Source organism: Rissa tridactyla, chromosome Z (assembly GCF_028500815.1).
Source record: "Rissa tridactyla isolate bRisTri1 chromosome Z, bRisTri1.patW.cur.20221130, whole genome shotgun sequence".
NCBI classification, from domain to species: Eukaryota; Metazoa; Chordata; class Aves; order Charadriiformes; family Laridae; genus Rissa; species Rissa tridactyla.
This window is the reverse complement of record NC_071497.1, coordinates 73898707-73918304: the sequence shown is the minus strand read 5'-3', so window position 1 is coordinate 73918304 and position 19598 is coordinate 73898707. Positions and strand designations below refer to the sequence as shown.

General features: G+C 44.7%; 1 protein-coding gene across 1 annotated transcript; it reads left to right on the top strand.

Annotated features, from left to right (window-relative positions):
* The first annotated feature begins 205 nt into the window (after window positions 1-205).
* IL7R (interleukin 7 receptor) lies at window positions 206-19372 on the top strand. Its single transcript, XM_054186484.1, has 8 exons — window positions 206-366; window positions 5977-6115; window positions 7447-7601; window positions 10288-10442; window positions 11516-11693; window positions 12542-12632; window positions 14196-14271; window positions 15681-19372. Exons 1-8 carry the CDS (start codon window positions 267-269, stop codon window positions 16182-16184), a joined length of 1398 nt encoding a protein of 465 aa, XP_054042459.1. The 5' UTR covers window positions 206-266; the 3' UTR covers window positions 16185-19372.
* Window positions 19373-19598: the final 226 nt, after the last annotated feature.

Genomic DNA, 19598 nt, shown 5'->3' with positions numbered 1-19598 from the left:
TCCCAACCCACTGGACTTGACCAGATTTGGCCCAATGGGCCTGATCCAGGAGGTCCTTAGTTTTGAAGTGGGAAGCGTGTTTCAAAGTAAAAGCTCTGCAAATATCTTCACGCTGGCTTCCTGCTCTCTGCCACTAGTCATCCTTGTCGGCATGTTTACATTTCCCCTTGCCTGCGGTCTCTTTATCAGGCAATGGGTTTGTTCTGCGTCTGGTATAAAGGAAGTGAGCGCGGGTTTCGCACACACACGTACTGCACACATGCAGCATGCTCAGGATGACACAGACGAGTACAGTATTGAGCATTTTCGTCTTGTTTCTTCATACCACTTTTGGGGAAAGTGGTTGCACCTCAGCAGATGGTGATGGTGAGTCATTTCATCTTCATCTTTCCACTCATGTATGATCTTGAAAAACCTGAGTTAAGAGCTCCAAAATGCAACTGCTGGGTTAAATGTGTTAGCGTTTTAGCCTCCAGTGTCTTTCTTTTAGTGTCAGTACTTGAGGCAGATGCAGACCTTGAGGATACTTGTTTAATTTAATTCCCAAGTCTGCTGTCCTTGTAACATCCAAATTCGTATGAAATGAGGGGGACCATAGCTGTGTGCACAGGGCACGCGAGAACAGACCTGTTAATCCTCTCTCATTGTATCTGGTGCTCATGTGAGGAGTTACGCCTGGGAGCAGGGAACCACTTCACTCTTCTGCAGTCCACAGTCACTCTGAGCTGCCATCCGAAAGGCATGAAGTTCTGGCTTCTCTTGCTCTTGGCAGTTTCCTCCAAAAAAAATGTTTCAATGTACCTCAAACTTAGCCCAAACTGTTCCACCTCAAAAGCCAAGCTTTTTTCTCTTTTTCTTGAAGCTATTGCATCAGGTATATCTGGGGGATAGTCCCGATCTCCCTCGTAGTACGGCTGAAGCAGTAGCTCAGCCAGGGCGTTCTCACAGCCCATAACTAAAAGCATTCATCCCTTATCAGCAAAAAGTTATAAATTAATTCAACAGTTTAAATTTCAGCTTACTGCAGATTTCGTTGTCTTATTTAGAGAAGTGAAAATTGTTTAGCATGATCAAAATCAAAAATCAAAACAAGAGCAGCAATAAAACCACTGTTTCAGTCTGCTGTCCCTTTTCTCAAAAGGGAGCTGAAAAATTGGATTTACACATCCAGTCCCAGATGTCTTAAACTCTTACTTGCCTAATACTAAACAAACGGCAGCGACAGAGCTTGTTGCACTGTCCCTGAAGGACATGGGGACTCGGTTACTGGTAGTTTTAAGGCTCCGTTCTGTGGGAGCAAAAGAGGTTTTGGTTTTTAGGAAGACAACGTCTGTGTTCCTATGCTATCTCACAGATAGTGAATCTCACTTTTCCCTGGGTGTCATGTATTATAACATGTATGTATGTACACATATGTACATACATACATATATACATAGATAGGATATGCATGTTAAGCTTTTTAATTAGAAGAAAATAGGGAGTGACTCAGAACTCTGTCTAACAATCTTGTTTTTATTTTTTTCTATTTGCCTTTTATTTATACAATCTGCAGCTGTTTAGAACCAGCTTTGGCCAGCAGCTACACGGTGAATGGTCAATGCTAGTGATTTATCACTGGTGTCACTGGGGCTTCCCAAAAGTAGATATGACGGGGCCTTTCCTTGCTTTGTCACTAATCTCCAGTAAAGCATAATTTGCTTAGAATTAAAAACAAACAGATTCAGAAAATCCCCACTGAGCAATTAGCAGCTTTTATGATTTCTTTATGGGTCTCATGGGTTTGGCCAACAAATTAAACAATCCAGGGTAAAATCACCTGTGATGGACGTTTGCCTTTCACTTCGCATCTCCAACTCGCCCTGCCTCCTGGCAAAGTGCCACCAGCCAACGCAGGCATAAGCTCGCCCTTTCTTATGGGCAGAAGAGGGAAAAGCTCATGGCTGCGCTTGCCTTCATCTCCTCCTCCCTTCTAAGAGGCAGACCGCTTCCCAAGAGCTGTCCTCCAGCCTGGCAGGGGTGGTGGAGATCTCCAAAAGCCCTAAGAGAGCTACAAGTAGAGCTCAAAAGGGGCATGGGTCGGGGGAGCAGGAGGCAGTAGGCTGTGGGGTTTCACCAGCAGGACGGCTGGCTTCAGTGGTCCTCCTACCCAGACTCGTATGGTTTGTCCAACCCACATCAAAACTGTTGTGATTAAAACAAGCTCTGCCTGAAACAGACCATCACTAGAGATTTCACGTTACTCTGTCCAGGGAGATAGTCACTTAGCTCACTTTGGAAATTCTGTCACTGATCCTGCAGGTGCTTAGCAGTGCCTTTGGTTTCACACATTGGTACTCGTTCTGGTGGCTTCAGAGCTTAAAGCTGAAGCATGTCCGTAGCTTTGATAACACTCTTCTCTTGGTAAAGGCTCATGAGATTCCTGCTGTGATCTGAACCATCCAGCCAGGTGTTGTCCAAACCCAAGAGACAACCATCCCTGTGAAGTACCTGCCATGGCTATAGCTACGAGAGCAGTTTTTCTCCCAGTAGAGTTCCCCTATCAGGCCCTGCCTTGATTTCAGCCGAGCCAGACTCAAGGGTCTCCCTGGTCTGGGCTTCTCAAGGAAAAAAATTATAATCTTGTAAACTTTTAATTGTGTAAAGAGTCCTTAGCAGTGTGAGTCATGTTGGAGTCATCAAAACCATTTACGTAGGGGACATTTGTGTGTGGTGTTTCTGAGGTTTAGGGAAGAAGTGTAACTGAGGCACATTTACATCAGACAGAAAAATTACTGTCAGCCCGTTGAGGAACCATACCAGATAAAGCATTTCAAATTGCTTGCTTAACAACATTCATGGGGTTTAATTACCATATATTCAATGGTTAGGATGTTATTTCCATGAACAAGGAACCACTTAATCACAATGTGAAAGTTCAATGTCAAAGGGGTAAAGTCAACTTTCCTTCCAGTGTGGCACCAAAAGTGCACTACGCTGGTTAAATATTAAATGGCTGTTTGAGCTGCAAGACAAAACCTTTTTCTCTCTTTTCATTTTGCAGTTAGCCTGCTGGAGAATGAAGTAAAATTTCTGTCACTTTTCATTATGCAAAGCATTAGTGGACAGCTGAATAACTTTTTCTGATAAGCTATTTATTAATATGGTGATTATCTGTTCTGTGCATTTATGCAAAATCTGGTATGTGTAGTTTGCATATACAGAGAGCACCAAGCGGTCTCTCTGTTATATAAAGGAAGACTAGTCATCCTAATTCATAAGTTTTAATGTTGTCTTGAAGTAGCTATGCGTATAAATAAGGCAGTCTCCTGGTAGTTGCAATTAAAGTCGTAGAGAGGCATCAAATGTGACATATCTGTGCCTGTGGCCTTTGGGTGTATCTATCTATATAAAATATGTGGGGTTTCCATTTTATGTAGATTCATTTCATCTTACTTGTTATCCCCTGAATTTCGAATAGACTTATATCTATATGCATACACTTTTACCCACCAACATGTAACTTCGTGTAATATACATTTCTGTACATGCATGTATGCCCCGATGGCTCAGGGCTGCGTCGGTCAAGACTCTCACCTGTGTGAAACTGCTGCGGGGCTTGTTCTAGGGCTGCTCTGATCTCTGCATCTCTCTCTTGAACGTGGTGGTCAAGTAGAGCAGCTTGTACGGCACCTGCTTTGTCCATGTCTGCGCTGCACAGGTTATCCCCTCACAGCATTTCATTGTCCCTACCAGAGCCGTGGTGAGAAGGTAGGGCCAGTAATCACTTAGCACCAGTTGCTCGTGGTGGCAAATGGCCACTGTATCTCAGCTCGGGGGATAGGTCTGCCCCTGTGTTCTGGATTGATGCAACATCAGATGGTCTCCCATCCCTCCTACTGCCCACTATGGGTGCTGGTGGCAGTAGCCCCCTTCCTACCCCTGCCCGCACAGCTTTTGCATTTTTCTCTGCATTCCTGATTGACTTATTTCTAACTGAATTTCTTCTCTTATTCGAAACCTGACTCCAGACGCACCTCAGCTCTGAGGCCAGGAGAAAGTACTGCTGACAGTGACCCTGTGGGGTCATGCTCTTGTATTTTAAAGCAATCGAAAAACTCTCCCCTTCTTTCTCACTCCTGTCAAACCAAGACCATTTTAGATCTTTGGATGTGCTCCCATGTCAGACAAGTTCTGGGTCTCCCTGTATGCTGGCAGGATTGGTCAGGGATCATAGGACATCACCGGCAGAACTATGCATCACGGTATCCAAGCAGCTGGTCACCCCTCTGTGATCCAATTCACCTGGGTGACAGCAGACAAGACCATTATTTTTTCTGGGAGACATTTTCCATTTGAAATCTTTGCTCAGGCATTTCCCCACACCATTTGTGAGTGTGAATCACTGATACCCCCCAAGCAGCAGAGGTCTCATTCTCCCTGCGGCAGGTGTCCCGTGTGGCAATGGCACATCTGAGGAGTGGGTAGGAGAGGACCAAGAAGGGGACCAGGAATAGTCCCTGGACACAGGGAAGAGGGTTACATATCGCCACAGCTACCCTTAACCACCAGTAAAAGGAGACAGGGGCATTCCTGCCGCGAGGATCTGCTGAAGGGGTCATGGCAATGACCCTTTCCCTCTCCGCTCGGCTACTGTGGGTGAGGTTCATGAAATGAGGCTGAATTGGCAGTTTCCGCTGGAGAGGACTCCTCTCAGACGCATCGGTTTTTGCTTCACTGACCTCATACCTGCTAAGTGTAGGACTTGAGATATATGCTTTTACTCAAATCGCAATTGTTTTATTAGTCATCGAAGCAAATTTGCAGGAAGCCACACATTCTGTCAGAAAGTCAGAGCTTTCCCTCCTGAGCCCAAATTTGTGACATGTCAGAAAACTTTGCAAGTACAACCAAAATGGGGCTTAATTGCTCCATGACACCAAAATACTCTTGGTTTCCTAAAACCATCCATACCATTTTCCAGTATTCACAGGAACCTGGTGGCAGGCCAGACATTCCCAGCACGGGCAGAGGCCAGGCAGGGACAGGGGGACGCTGCCCAGCTGCTCTCAGCTGTCTGCAATGCGGCTGGTCCTCACGCAGGGGCAGCAACGGCAACAGCCGAGCCTGCATCCTTGGCTGTGGGTCTGCCTCTTGGGAGCTACAAGGCGTTTGATGTACTTACAGGCTGTCCTGAGCTGAAATTCCTGTACAAATAACTCCTATTGAAACTAACCCTTGCTCTTGAGTAGGTGTGAGCCTCGAGCACCAGCCCCAGATACCTCTGTCAGTGAACATGCGAATATATCCCCCAGTGCATATTTCTGTTCCCTTTATTGTCAAGAGTGTTTTGGTTCTGGACTTGAATATCCTGCCTTCAATAGGCATCAGGAACACAGTTAGCTCACAAGGGTACCAGCATTTTGTGGTTCCTAATAGGAAAACCTGTTTCAGAAAGTTCTGAGATAATTTTCACATGGAGTAGGTCCTGCTTTTATCCTGGTATAATGTTTATGCGTAACTTTTAAAAAAGAATACCCTGTCCCTGTCTCAAACTTAGGAGGAATTAAACTGCAGAGCGGACAATATATTTTCTCTGTTTTACGCTTGACACTGGGACTTTTTCACAGAGGTTTCCAGGTTGACATCAGCACTCCTCTTTGCCCGTGTTTAGTAGAAAAAGAACAGACATAGGGTGTCTCATCTGACCAAGCCATCTGCGACACAGTGTCTTTTTATAGTTCACAGGTCGATGATGCAGAATGTACCTTTATGCATGGTAAGTGTGTGGGCTTCACTGGCGTGCAGGGAGAGCAACCTTGAAAGGTGCAAGTGGCTTTTAATTTCATTTTGAACAAGCTTTCTTTGCTTCTTACAAAACAGGTGGGTTGATCCTTTCAGGCAACTACGTAAAGAAACAGCCTCCTATGCAGTGGAGCTGCAAATCGAATGCACTTACAGGTTTGCTTCAGTAACATCCTGCGAATCTCTCCTTAGGGACTTTTGGAGATGACGAGCCAGACAACTTTGACATCAACTGCTTCAGCCAGCTGGAGTTTAAGGATTCCTACAGCAGCCTGACCTGCAATTTTACCGAGCTGCCTCCTCACAACACTAACTATACCTTGGCCCTGTGGTAAGCACTGTCAGTCCGTCCTTTGGTAAACTTCTGGGAAGAGAAATGCTAAGCACCAGTGCGTCATGTTACCGTATGCTGGGAAAAAGGAGCAGGCAAAATTCTGTTTCAGAGTGTTTACCAAGTTTGAATACTATATTCAGCAAAGAAGAAGGGTTTACGGAAACAGAACATAACTCCCTAATAAGGAGCTGGGAGGGTCTGTAAAGGGCATTGTAACGTCTCCAATAGTCCTGATTTTGCCTCTGTTGCACTCAAATACCTGTAATTACGGAAGTAGCCCAGCATGAACCGAGAGCATTTTATCTTTAAATTAAATGATTTTAAAAGGCCGAACTTAAGCCTTTATCAAGTGAAAAGTAAAAATGTTTTTGAAGAGGCAGATCCTTTCCACAGAACATTCTTTGGCAAGATGGCTGATTTTCCACTGCGGGGAAAATGCCTTTATCTAGGTCAAGACAAAAATTAAGCAATTGTCTTTGCACACACAGACATGTAAAAAACATGCTAGAATGAGCATACAAAACCCCAACAGTTACCAAACACATCAGTCATCTCCACTTCTTGTCGAGGCCTTGAAACTCTTTTCCACCTTTTTTTAACTGATGCAGCTAGCTGAGGAAGCTCGGATTTTATTTCTTTAGCATACTTCTGCTTTTCCTTTTGCCTGTTTTTCCTGAAACTGAAAGTTCTGTGGCAGCCAGCAGAAGTGGATTTTTAATTTTTTTTAATCTTGCTATTCTAATCACTACTTAATTTTTTTCCATCTAGTTTATTAGAATTTTTCTATTTTCGTGGGATTTATTCTGGATTTTGATTGAAATTTTATGGCAGACCTCAAACATGGGAGTCACACAGATTGAGGAACACACAGATATATTTCCATGTCTGAAACAGTGCCATATGACTCCTTTCATGGCTTGGCTGACTATTTACCCTCTATTTGCCACACTTCAGTCAATAAGAAATTTCTCTTTATCTTCAGTGAGCATCCAAATCTATTGCCATATACATAAAAATGGCAGAAGTAAGATAATTTTTAAAGATACAAAGGTTTTTAAGACATACATCTCCAATTTAATAATTGCATTTTTTTTCATTTGAGAGCTCAAGGGCTCTAACTGTGATTCGTGTCACTGGATTATTGTGCTAAAAGACCATGAGGGAAAACACTATCAATCTTTTAAACTCCTTATTTGCATGGCATTATTTCTTATTTCACATGGAGTGTCACTTCACTCAATGCTAAATGAACAACAGGGATTTGTCCCTTACTATATAGTTATAGTAACACTGATAAGAAATTAACGTTGTGTCACTTCGGTCAACAGTACCAAGGAAGACAGCGATTATGTGTGCTTCAACATGGAGAAACAGGAAGATGTGTATTTCTTACAATTCACTGATATACTCTCAAATAAAGACATTTGTATGAGCTCTGAGATGAAGAGAATGGTCTGCAGGAGTCTGGTTGTAACTGACATTGGTAAGACACTTAACATTTTGGGCATTTTTAAGATATAGGTGTTACTGGGGAAAAAAATAGCCCAGCGCAAAGTCTAGTCATCAATCTGGATGACACAGAGGCACAGTAAAACCGTGCCCTAGCAGGACACATAGCCTCAGATTGGGGTGTTCCCTTTGCTTCAAAGCCAAACATGATTAACCTCCATTCAAAATGCACAGCAGAATTCTGCCTTATTATAACACTCTGCCCAGACCTGGACATAGACCAAATCATGCACATGGGCGAAGCAGCTGTTCCTGAGTGTGGATGAACTCTCAAGCAGAGGTGTTATGTTCATCTCTTGCTAGTGATTGTGCAGTTTCAGGACTGATCACCCCAAGTCTAGCATGAGCACGGTAGCACAGGGACTGCAAGGTTGCAAGATCTCACTTTTTCACACCTAGCTCCTTGGTGGAGCCTGTTGTATGAATGAGGGGCTCAGGCATCCTGCAATGTGGAAGGACCACCAAGAACCTGTGAATGGGCTCATCAAAGCCACATTAGGGACCTGCCTGAGCAAAGAAACATGGAACTAGGGAGAAGAGGAGCTCCTTAGGACTTATCTCTCTTGGGAACAGGTCTCATTTGAGGGTTGCAGAGAAGCCCGTGTAGAGCAGCTCCATTCTGCTCTGGTGCCACATTGCTTTGCCTTCCTTTGGCAATAGGTACTGTGTCATCCCTCTCTTATGAAACATTTCTGCCCCAGTCCAATAGTTTTGTAATAATCTTACAATGCAGCTTATGGTCCTGCCTGGACCACCTCTGGTGGTCACAGAATCACAGAATGGTTCGGGTTGGAAGGGACCTTAAAGATCATCTAGTTCCAACCCCCTTGGCATGGCCAGGGACACCTCCCACTAGACCAGGCTGCTCAAAGCCTCATCCAGCCTGGCCTTGAACAATTCCAGGGATGGAGCATCCGCAACTTCCCTGGGCAACCTGTGCCAGTGCTTCACCAACTTTACTGTAAAGAATTTTTTCCTGATATCCAATCTAAATCTACCCTCTTTCAGCTTGAGGCCATTACCCCATGTCCTATCATTACACTCCCTGAAAAAGAGTCCCTCCACATCCTTTCTGTAGGCCCCCTTTAGGTACTAGAAGGCTGCTATAAGGTCCCCTCGGAGCCTTCTCTTCTCCAGGCTGAACAACCCCAACTGTCTCAGCCTGTCTTCATAGGCGAGGTGCTCCAGCCCTCTGATCATCTTCATGGCCCTCCTCTGGACCTGTTCCAACAGGTCCATGTCCTTCTTGTGCTGAGGGCTCCAGAGCCGGCTGCAGTACTCCAGGTGGGGTCTCACCAGAGCAGAATAGAGGGGCAGAATCACCTCCCTCAACCTGCTGTCCACGCTGCTTTTGATGCAGCCCAGGATGTGGGTGGCTGCCTGGGCTGCAAGCACACATTGCTGGCTCATGTCCAGCTTTTCATCCACCAGTACCCCCAAGTCCTTTTCCGCAGGGCTGCTCTCTATCACATCATCCCCCAGCCTGTACTGATAATGAGGATTGTCCCGACCCAAGTGTAGGACCTTGCACTTGGCCTGGTTGAACTTCATGAGTTTCGCACAGGCCCACCCTCTATTTCATCCAGGTCCCTCTGGATGGCATCCCTTCCCTCCATCGTGTCGACCGTGCCACACAGCTTGGTGTTGTCGACAGACTTGCTGAGGGTGCACTCAGTCTCACCGTCCATGTCACCAACAAAGATGTTAAACAGCACTGACCCCTGAGGAATGCCACTCATCATCGGTTTCCATGTAGACATTGAGCCATTGACTGCAACCCTTTGAGTGTGGCCATCTAGCCAGTTGCTTATCCACTGAGTGGTCCATCCATCAAATCCATGTTTTTCCAATTTAGAGACCAGGTCTCTCATCTGGAAACTGCAGGCTTTGCATGGAAGAATTAAGTATTTAGGGGTTGCCAAAGGAGTGGGCATAATTTCTGGCTATATGCATTTTCCTGAGAGGAAAGAGGTGTGGGGTCTCTGTTCCTGTGAGAGCTGATGTACCTTACGTGGTGCATTCAGGAAGCCCTCAGTGGCACAGACACAGGTCCCTGCAGGTCTCAGGCACAGAATCCAGCATTTTGGACTTGAGATACTTGCACGGGTGGTCATTTGACACAGTCTCCTGCAGACCAGGTCAGGTGTGTGTTCATAGTGAGGGCCTGGAGACACAGCCCCCTCTGCTATATCTAACACTGTTATATATTGTCCCTTCTCTGTCCCTTTGCCCTGATGGCCACCAACACTTGTACCCATACGCTCCTCATAGCAGCAGTTTTGCCATGGGGTCTCTGTCTCAGAGCACTAGTTAGAAGGACTGAATTTCAAGTCTTCAAGCAACGCTACCACAGGGGTGGGCATGCTCAGGAATTGCTTTCAAAGGCTAAATGTCACATTCCTAGGAAGTGCCATCCCTGCTGGTCACACTGCTGCTCCAGCAGGTCAAACCCAAGCCCCTCTCAGGACCATGGTGTAAGGACGAGCTGGGGCTCAGCACGAGGCTCACCCAGCTCAGGCCAGCCCTCGCTCAAGATAGGTCACCCTGCAGGGCCTGCAACTTGAAGTGGACTTTTTTCTTTTTTTACTTTTCAAAACCTGTTCATTTTGTAGTAACATTATTCTACTCCTGATATGTTCCTGGTTTGTTATCATTTGCAGTTAAACCTGAAGTACCATTCGATATAAACATCACATACCAAAAGGAGGCAAATGAGTATCTTATTCATTATAGCACACCACACTCATGGAAGAAGTACTTAAAGGACAAATTAATACACCAAATAGCCTATCGGCAGGAAGAAAGTACTTGGAAGGTAAGTGATGATGGATTGGTGATCTTACACTAATATCCAAAATTAAACATTATCAGAAATACCAGTATGAGGTTAAAACCTTAAAGTCTGCATTTCTACTGTTCTCCAGCTGAAAGCTTGGAAAGGTGCAATATTTGGCACCTCGAAATTTCATCAGTCAAAATGATTCCAGACCAACAGCACCCATGTCTATTAGACACTTCTCTGGGCTAACGAAGTTTCATTCATTTGTACTTTGCAGTGGGAAGAGAAGACATAATGTAATGAACCATTCTAAGTGTTTGGATGTCTCGCCCTTTGCTGCAGTGGTTTTGCTCTTATTTTCTGTGCTCATGAGTCAGTAAATCATACGACCCCTTTTCTTATTTAGCAACAGCTTATTTGTGTCCCTTTTTCACTGAGCCTCTCCAGGCTTTGGGTGCAGCCCTGCAGCTCTCCCACCCTCTGACCATCTTTCGGGCTGTAGCTGCCTGTGAATTGGATCTGGTTTGGGCTGAGGAGCCGCTGGTGCCTCTGTGTCCCCTGTCACAAGAGCAGCTGTGCAAACACCCATCCAGATGGGAGGTGGTTGAAAGAGTGGACTATACCAGGTTTTTACAGAGGGAACACAGGAGAAGCATAACTAGAAAAAGAAAAGGATTCATGCAACCAAATACATTGAAATGAAGAGCACTAGAGCAGCACTGCAGAATTTCATCTTCTTTTCTGCAGCTGCTCTTTCAGAATTGTCTTTTTATGCCGCACAAATGTAGTTTTTCCCCTCTCTCTTCTGAGCCTTCCCAGGGAAGTGTATTTTTCCCACTGCAATGTTGGCAGTAGCAAAGCACAGTTAATACCTCCAGCTGTTTTCCAGAGAGCTTTTACATTAGTCTCTCTTCTCAAAACTGCCTGGACTACCTTGCTATTAAGCTAGACTGATGCTGTGATGACCACCGGTATAATAACCAAAGACACGGAGCAAAGGGCACAGTACTGCAGGGATGCACCTGATCTTGCACATTTTGCTGAAGCTCAAATATACTTCTCCTGTGTCTTCTAGAAAAATAATTGGCATTTTTTTTGTGTGTGTTTAGACAATCAAATCACCATACCTTCAGGTGAAGTTACTGGGGAAAAACCTCAAAAATGACGCATCGTATGAGGTGAAAGTACGTTCGCAGCCCAATGGAGATTATTTTAAGGGCATGTGGAGCGAATGGAGCACTTCCAAAAGCTTCAGGACCGCAAAGGAGCAGCACTCCACAAAGAGCAGTAAGGGCAGAAACCACTTTGGTCCACCTGGAAGAAAGCAGAGCTAGGGGTCCCCGGCTCCCTGGCCAGCCCTGGTGGCAGCAGTGACGAGAGCATGGGGAGGGAAGAGCTCACGGCCACAGCAGGGTCAGCCCTCACAGCACCCCAAGGAAATGACCCAGAAGGCGACTGTATCACTCTGGTCTGGGACTGACTCTTCACGTGAAGCTAAATCCTAAATCTCCCCACAAGATCAGATGAAGTGCTGCTGTAAGGGCACGAGGGGGGCAAAGGGAGGTGAAGCCTGACTCACTGCTGCTTGCTGACTGCTGGTGTGCAGGGAGAAGGACCAGCTTGCACTGAGCGTTTTAGAGCACAAAGAGTGGTGGAACATGACCCATTTCAGGGCCCTGGATTTGTGTGTGAACATGGCACGTTAATAACCAATACGATACGGCATAAAACCTCATCATTGCACTTGTAAACATGAATAATCCTTCTGGTCCTTGAGGTCCCTTCAGTCCCCAGGGGCACCTCAGCATTACGTGTGTTTGGAGTTGTGTCAGTGCTGCTGTAAGGATGTGGTGAGCGGTGGGCTTCAACACGCTGGAGGTGACAGCAGACTTTGAGCTGCTTTAATCCAGCCTGAGAACCAGTTTAGAGCTCGGTGAAGTGCTGATGCTCTGAGAGTCTACCTCCGCCCTCCTTCAGCGAGGCAGGAGAAATGCACCACTGAACCAGTCTAATGATAGACAAGTGCAATGATTGGCATTAATTCCTAATTTATTGCCTGAAGAGACAGTACAGTTACGTTGGCTTAACAATGAGACATTTACATGCATTGGCCGGTGTTCTTTGTTTTTCTTTAGATAGCAGTGTGGTCGTGGTTATACTCTCCATCCTGGGATTCATGCTGTCCATTGTCATGATTTTCCTGGTCATAACTTTCTGGGAAAATAGGTAAGCTAAGTCTCTTTGTATCAGAAAAAGTGTTGGACGCCAATCCTGTTCTGAAAGTCTTATTGCTTTCCCTGTTATACTTGTGAACTATTCTCTTTCCATCTCTGGACCTGTATATCAAGCCGAAAGCAGGCAAAGAGTAGAAGTGGGCATTACAAGGGAGAGTGTTGGCAGGCAGAAGATGACCTGCCACTTTGAGCAGACTTCAGTCTTGGGCTTGGAACACTGGGACTTTTGGGGAGCTAAAGTCACCACAGAACACTTACAGAGTCAGTGTCTCACTGGAGGCAAATTTGACTCAAAAGCTTCAAAAAAGATCCAGAAAAGAAAGCGACCTGCGGGTTTTAGTAAAGTCCCAAGAGGTGTGGAAACGGTATATGGGGGAGATTGCCTCTTTCCCTTTCACAGGCTGAGTCAGTGGGGTGTTCGCTCTGCAGCGCTTTCAGAAGCAGCTGGGCAGAGCTCTCTGCAACAAGGGCTTGATGGCATCTGCCACAACCACAGCTGGGTCCACATCCAGCCATGTGGTGAAACCAGGCTCCACGTCCCCCACCGAAGCGGTCACAGCAGAAGTGGGACTGGATATACATTCAATATGTGGGCAGTCCTTTGTCTGCATTGGTGTTTTTTTTTCATATATTGACTACACAGCAGTAGATAGATAGATAGATAGATAGATAGATAGATAGATAGATTTATTTTTGAATATAGAATATGTAGGTGACAAATATAAGTAAATTAACAGATACATAGATAATCTGCTGAAACCAGAATGTGAAGTGAAAATGTCCCACGTTTAACCTTAGGAGATGAACTGCTGAAAAAACAGGCTTTTAGACTTTTTGAACACAGACTTTTCCCTTTTAAAAAGAGGAAGCTTTACGACATGTGTGTATATATTCCCACATATACAGACACATATATGAAAAAAAATATATTCATATACATCTATAGCTACATTTACATCACTGCAACTTTGAATGTCGGTTGGGCTATATTCTCTAGATGCATCAGAGCTGAGGGTTTCCAGCAGCACAACACGAGAACTTTGCTAATCAAGGCAGTAAAAATTAGACCTGTGGGACCTTGTGGGACAAGGCTACAATACAGATATCCGAAGCACAGATAGCTGGCCAAAGAGTGGGACAATATGCGGTTCTTTGACTTATGTAAACATGCAAAGGCAAATATCAGCAAATTTGTGCTTTAACCACAGACTTTTTTTCACTTGCAGCAATTGGTTTCACCATGCAAAACCCTGTTAACACAGCTAGATGCAAATGAGCTCTTTGCCAGCATAATTGGCTGCTTTTCCAGTACTTGGTGAAGTGTCTTCCTTGAACTGTGACAATTTGCGCACACAAAAGAATAATGACTATTCAGTGACCTTTATAACTCCTCTTCTCCTGTCTTTGTTTTATTCTGAGGCCTCTCTGTCATTTTTCTGGGTAATGCAAGCCAGCCCGAAGGCTTTGTGAGAATTAGTACAAATGTGAACCTCTGATTCTCAACATGTCCCTCTTTTGCTGCTGTTGAACTCCTTTTTGTCTACTGTTGTTCCAGGATCAAGCCTGCTGTGTGGCCAAACCTTCCTGATCATAAAAAAACTCTGGAGCAACTATGCAAGAAGCCAAAAAATGTATGTACGTGCACTGTTGTTTTCACCTAAGTATAGACTAATGGTTACAAAACTAACACTCATGAGAGACAGAACATGCATTTGCTGCATGAACTGAGACATCTTTCAGAAACTACTTCTCCATTTCACTGAAGAGAGACCACATTTGCACAGGCAGATGCTAGTCATGGGTATGGAAACAACAGAAAATTCAATTAGTGCCTGAGCTTTGGCTTGTGCAAAGTAACTACATAGGGATAGAGAACTTTCTATATGAAGAAAGGTTGAAGGAATTGAGCTTGTTTATAGAAAAGAGGAAGCTCTTTTCTATAAATAGAATTGTGATTAGTAGTCACAAACTAATCACAAACTTCCAATATCTAAAGTTTAGGCAGAGAGATGGTGGAGCTGCTCTTGCCACAAGGCTGCATGGTGACAGGACTAGAGGCGACAGGCACATGTTGCTTCAGGGCAAATTTCATCTGGGTACAAGAACAAAATTCTTTCTCTCTGGGAACAATTAAACATTGTGTAGGTTGCCCAGAGAAGAGGTAGGTTCTCCTTTGCTGGAAATGTTCAAGGCTTGGCTTGATAGGGCTTTGGATAACCCAATCCAGGTCCTGCTTCTGGCAGAAGGTTGGACCAGTTGGACTCCAGAGGTCCTTTCCAACCAAGATGCTTCGGTGATTCTATGAAACTGTGATCATGGGGCTGGATGAGGACCCTTTGCAAACATCTCTGGTGATGCCCATGTACCCTTACACAGCCAGCAGAATTGCTCATACGCCATGCAGTACATGAACTGCTTTGCCAGATAAAAGCCAGATGGACAAATGATACAAACCGTAAAGTGTGGGATTAACCCATTGCTTTAAAACTATAGTGCGTTATTTCACTATGGAACTCATCGCCTCTATTCTCTCCACTTGGTACATTATTAGCATGTTCTTAATTTAATAAGAGGTCTAAGACGGCTCTCCCACCCGCTGTGCTCCGCAGCACAGGGATTCATAATGTGTGCCAGGAAGCTGTGGCAAACTTTTGCTTCCCTCACTGCTAAATTAGGAAGGTAAAACCGAAAGGAACTGCCTTGGTCGGCAGACTTATTCCTGTGAAACAGCAGGCATGCAACAGATGCGTGGCTCGGGAAAGTCTCTGAAACACCAGTTCCCACCGCGTTGCATAGAGCATAAAACGCTCTCCAGTGGTGAAGCCTGCAGGAGGCCACTCAATAGATTCAGATTAAAATGGAAAAGGATTTTAATCCATGTGATAGTTTATTCTCTGCTAATGTATTGTTCAGCTCAGGGTTACTTTCAGAGTTAAAGAAATAATAAATACCCTCTAAAGTCAAATGAATTATCTAAGTATCTTTTCTCTTAAGCTAGTAGCCATTGTTAACTGACCATGCTGTTCCCTTTGCCATGCAGAATTTTGATATAAGCTTTAATGCAGAGAGTTTTGGTTACGTTCATATCCATAAAGTGGATGGCATTCGAGCAAAAGCTGAACTGGAAAATTTCCTGCAGCCATCAACTGCCCCAGAGACAAACCTTCCAGAAAAATTTAGGAGCGGATCAGACCTGAAGCTGATCCCCGCGATGACAGACAAAAGCAACCTGAACCTGTCTGTGACTTATGGAGGAATCTGGCCAGCTGACGCCCTGCACAGACTCCTGGGCACCAGCCAGCCTGCGGTCACCGAAGGAAACGAAGGCTCCAGCACATACGAGGTGTGCCGCAGCAACAGGGTGCCCCTGTGCGATGATGGTTTCAACCCTTCCTCTGCTCCTCTCCCAGATCCCTCTGGCCAGTCTGGACCAGAGCCCCTCAATGGTGACACTGTGTCCCAGATGCTGCCTACCAGTGAAACGAGGTCACCAAACAACGAGGAAGCCTATGTCACAATGTCTAGCTTCTACAAAATTCAGTAAAACCTTACAGGAATGACAGTGTACCGTTTTTTCCCTAACAAGCAGGACAGTGAAGATTTCTGGTTTGTTTTCATGCACGCTGTAAGTTCCCACCTCCGCCACGCAGCCTACTCGCAGTGCAATGGTATACCTGCAAGGAAGTGGGTTCTCACACATTTCAGTTACAAGTGGCCTAAACTTACCTCTCAGCATGTCGGTAGCAATCTCCACTGCAGCAGAAACTAAATTTAATTCAAACTGACTTTAATCCTCAAATTTGATTAATCCAGAGCAATGACACTGCAGTCCTAGCAGAGGATCACAGCATTTCTCGTGAAACTTAATGAACTCTTCTGCACAGCATGTCTCATAAAACTTAATGAACTCTTCGTTAACCTCTTGGTTGCAGAGTTAAGCTCTTACTAATGCCTAAGCAATAAATACAGCAACAAATTCAAGTTAAATGGAATCCAATCTCTTTTAAACAGTGGTAGGTCAAGAGTAACCCCTCTGCAGCCAGTGGAAGTCCATGAGTTTGCAAAACACCAGTAACCCAGACTTGCTATCAAGAATTAGTTGCCTGGGGACAAGGCTCTTTGCTGAGTCCCCAGGAAAAAGGGCACATGGACTCAGTTTAGGAAAATGTTTTCTCAGACTGATTTTTTTTTCTTTTCAAGAGAGACAGATTAAAACAAAGCAAAATCCTACATTCCACTCCTTTTTGTTGTTGGTAAAGATCTGCTCAAGCCAATTTTAGGATCCACAGGTACTTCTGTTAGTGCTATATATTAAAGAGTTTCAGTATTTCATGTACTAGCAATGTTTATCTAAGAAAACAGAACAAAATCAATGAAAAGCAAAGGCCCATCTCTTCCTATAAACTGAATTGGGGCTGTAAAAGGCAAGATGCTGTCTTTCTCTGTGGCTCTTCTGCAAGCATTAGCGCAGAATTTAAGTACTTTCCAGGACAAAAGGGCTCAGTGACCTTGTTTGCTTACAAGCATTATTCCCAATAGCTGTGGCTGCATGACAATACTTTGAATTTGGCCGGGCAATGTTCTCATGCAACCTCTGATTTAGGAAGATGGATGGAGTGTCATGGATCCTGAGAGTGATCAGAAGACCTATGTTTTTTTAAAAATACTTTGTAAATTTGCCTGGAGTAAAAAAGTGCATTTTCTACTTTTTTTATTTTATTATATTTTATTTTATTTTATTTTGCATTATGATAGGGGAGGGCATCCTGTCCCTTTCCATTCACTTTTCTCTGGACTCTCTGTCCAGGTCTAAGGGGATCCCCACGTGCTGCCACGCAGAGATGGCTGAGCCACTTCACCGTCCCTCTGGGATGCTGGGCATGGAGCACACGCTTGGAGATAAAGCTGCTAGAGTCACACGGTTGCATGACAGCCAAGCAGTGTGGCCAAGGGAAATCCAAGCCGCTTTGCTGTGCTCTGGGACCAGGGTTCACCTCACTGTGCAGTCTCAGTTCCTCAAGCTGCTTGAAATTCTCCTTTACTGAAACATACATTCACAGAGGCAAAGCCGAAGAGAGTCCTCTCATCCTCAGAGCTGCTGGAGTTTGTTCTGACTGGTGATAATCACTGAGGTGTTGCTATATTTAGTGTAGCCTGCTGGAGGAGAACAGCACTCCCAAGACAGCACTCCACCTTCTCTGCCTCCATCTGACACCAGGGAAAACTTACCGTCCCGGCGGGCAAAGGGGACGAGGATTTGGCTCAAGGCATTCAAGTGACATTTTACAGAATTGTTTTTATTGCTGATTCTCACTGGATGAAACACTGATTAATGCAGTAGAAAAAGACGGAAGCCCTGGACATTAATTTGCTTTATGATGCTTGTATTTCTTTTTTAAAAGAGCTGCTGGTAATGCTCACACTGTGCTGGCTTGCACAGTGTGATTGTGGATGCAGACAGACTGTGCTGGAAAGACATCCTCTTCCAGTAACACAGCAACAAGCAAAAAGGGAACAGAAGAAGAAGCAAAGGCGCATTGGATATATCCTGTACAGTATGTGCTATGCTTGTTTTAAACTCATACATGCATTTTTAAGGATTAAAAGGGACGTCACAAATAACAAAGGTCTATTTGCACTATTTAAGTAGCAGGATATCCATGTGTGATACTCTTTCTGTTTGTCCAGAAAGGTATACTGCTCTTTAATAAAGGAAAAGTAGTGGAAACCTCCTATTTGCTCTTTAGTACTGGAAAAGTAGCAAAAATCCGATGTTTATTTACTTTAATCACTCTGAAATAGTTATATTTTTCCTATGTAGTAGTCATATTTTTCCATAGCTGCTAATGTTTAAACATTCATTCTGTTCTCTATGTCTTATTATCTTATTTAATCAGATAACATGTAACCTTGGTTTTATAATGTTTTTACCATATTAAAGGGACATGGCTATTTGCATGACCAATTTATACTGCTGTAATTCAGTCTTCTAATATACATCTATTCGGATAGGACTTACTCTGCCCTCACTAAACTTAGGATAACTCCATGGGCTCTACCTAGCTTCAGGCAGGATAAATCCCAAATAAAGCCAGACAGCTCAGAGGCCTGAAAGCACTGTAGGATGACAGCAAGCATCACCCTCCCTTCATCACCACCACCACCTTGTGAGCCAGGGAAGCCTCTCTACAATTCCAGTCCCTGTGTTTTGGACCGGGCATGCCTTTGTTCACCCTGGCTCTGATTGCCATCCAGCCCTTCTTACCCAGAAAAGAGAGCGGTAACAGCTCTGGGAATCAGGTGAGTGAAGCCAATCTCCTGCCAATGGCTCGCGCTCGCTCAGGTGGGACAGCAGCTTTGCCCAAGCCCCCTGTGTGCAGCTCTGAGTCCAGACCACGAGCACCAGAAAAGAAGAAAACCCCTTAGGCTTGTGATAGCGTAGGTGTGGGTACAGCAAGGCAGAGTCCTACATAGGCTGTGTCCTCAGGGATGTTTCTTCATTAATACACTGCTGTGCAATATGCAACTGATAGAAAACAAAGCAGCCTTTCATTAATTACATTCATCCCAATGTAGCTGTTCTTATTGGAGGATATAGGTGAACTCACGCCAGGCACAGGGGTTGCTTTGTTCCAGGCATGCACCTGGGTGTGTGATGAAGCCTGTCCACAAGAGTATCTTTCCAGGAGAGCAGCAGCAAGCACAGACAAATCCAGGGTTGTTAAAGTTTGGCATTACTGTTTCTAAAGGGCCCTGGCTCACAGAAAGGGCCATGGAAGCTGTCAATTGAACCACATCCAATTGCTATCAAGCCAATGCCAATGACTGAATCATTACGGCAGTGTTAAGTCCTGTCAGGCTGAACTTTCATGAGTGCTAAGCTCCTCTGAGATAACTCTGTTTGGGGATTAGGCTGCTCTGAAACATGCAGAGGCTAGCATTTTCCTTTGACAATCTG

What these genes read in the sequence shown, in the direction of transcription:
- IL7R (XM_054186484.1), top strand. Translation starts at nt 267, where the DNA reads ATGCTCAGGATGACACAGACGAGTACAGTATTGAGCATTTTCGTCTTG. An exon ending in TCTGGTTGTAACTGACATTG is followed by an intron (nt 7,602 to 10,287) that starts GTAAGACACTTA and finishes TATCATTTGCAG; the next exon opens with TTAAACCTGAAGTACCATTC. An exon ending in ATAACTTTCTGGGAAAATAG is followed by an intron (nt 12,633 to 14,195) that starts GTAAGCTAAGTC and finishes CTGTTGTTCCAG; the next exon opens with GATCAAGCCTGCTGTGTGGC.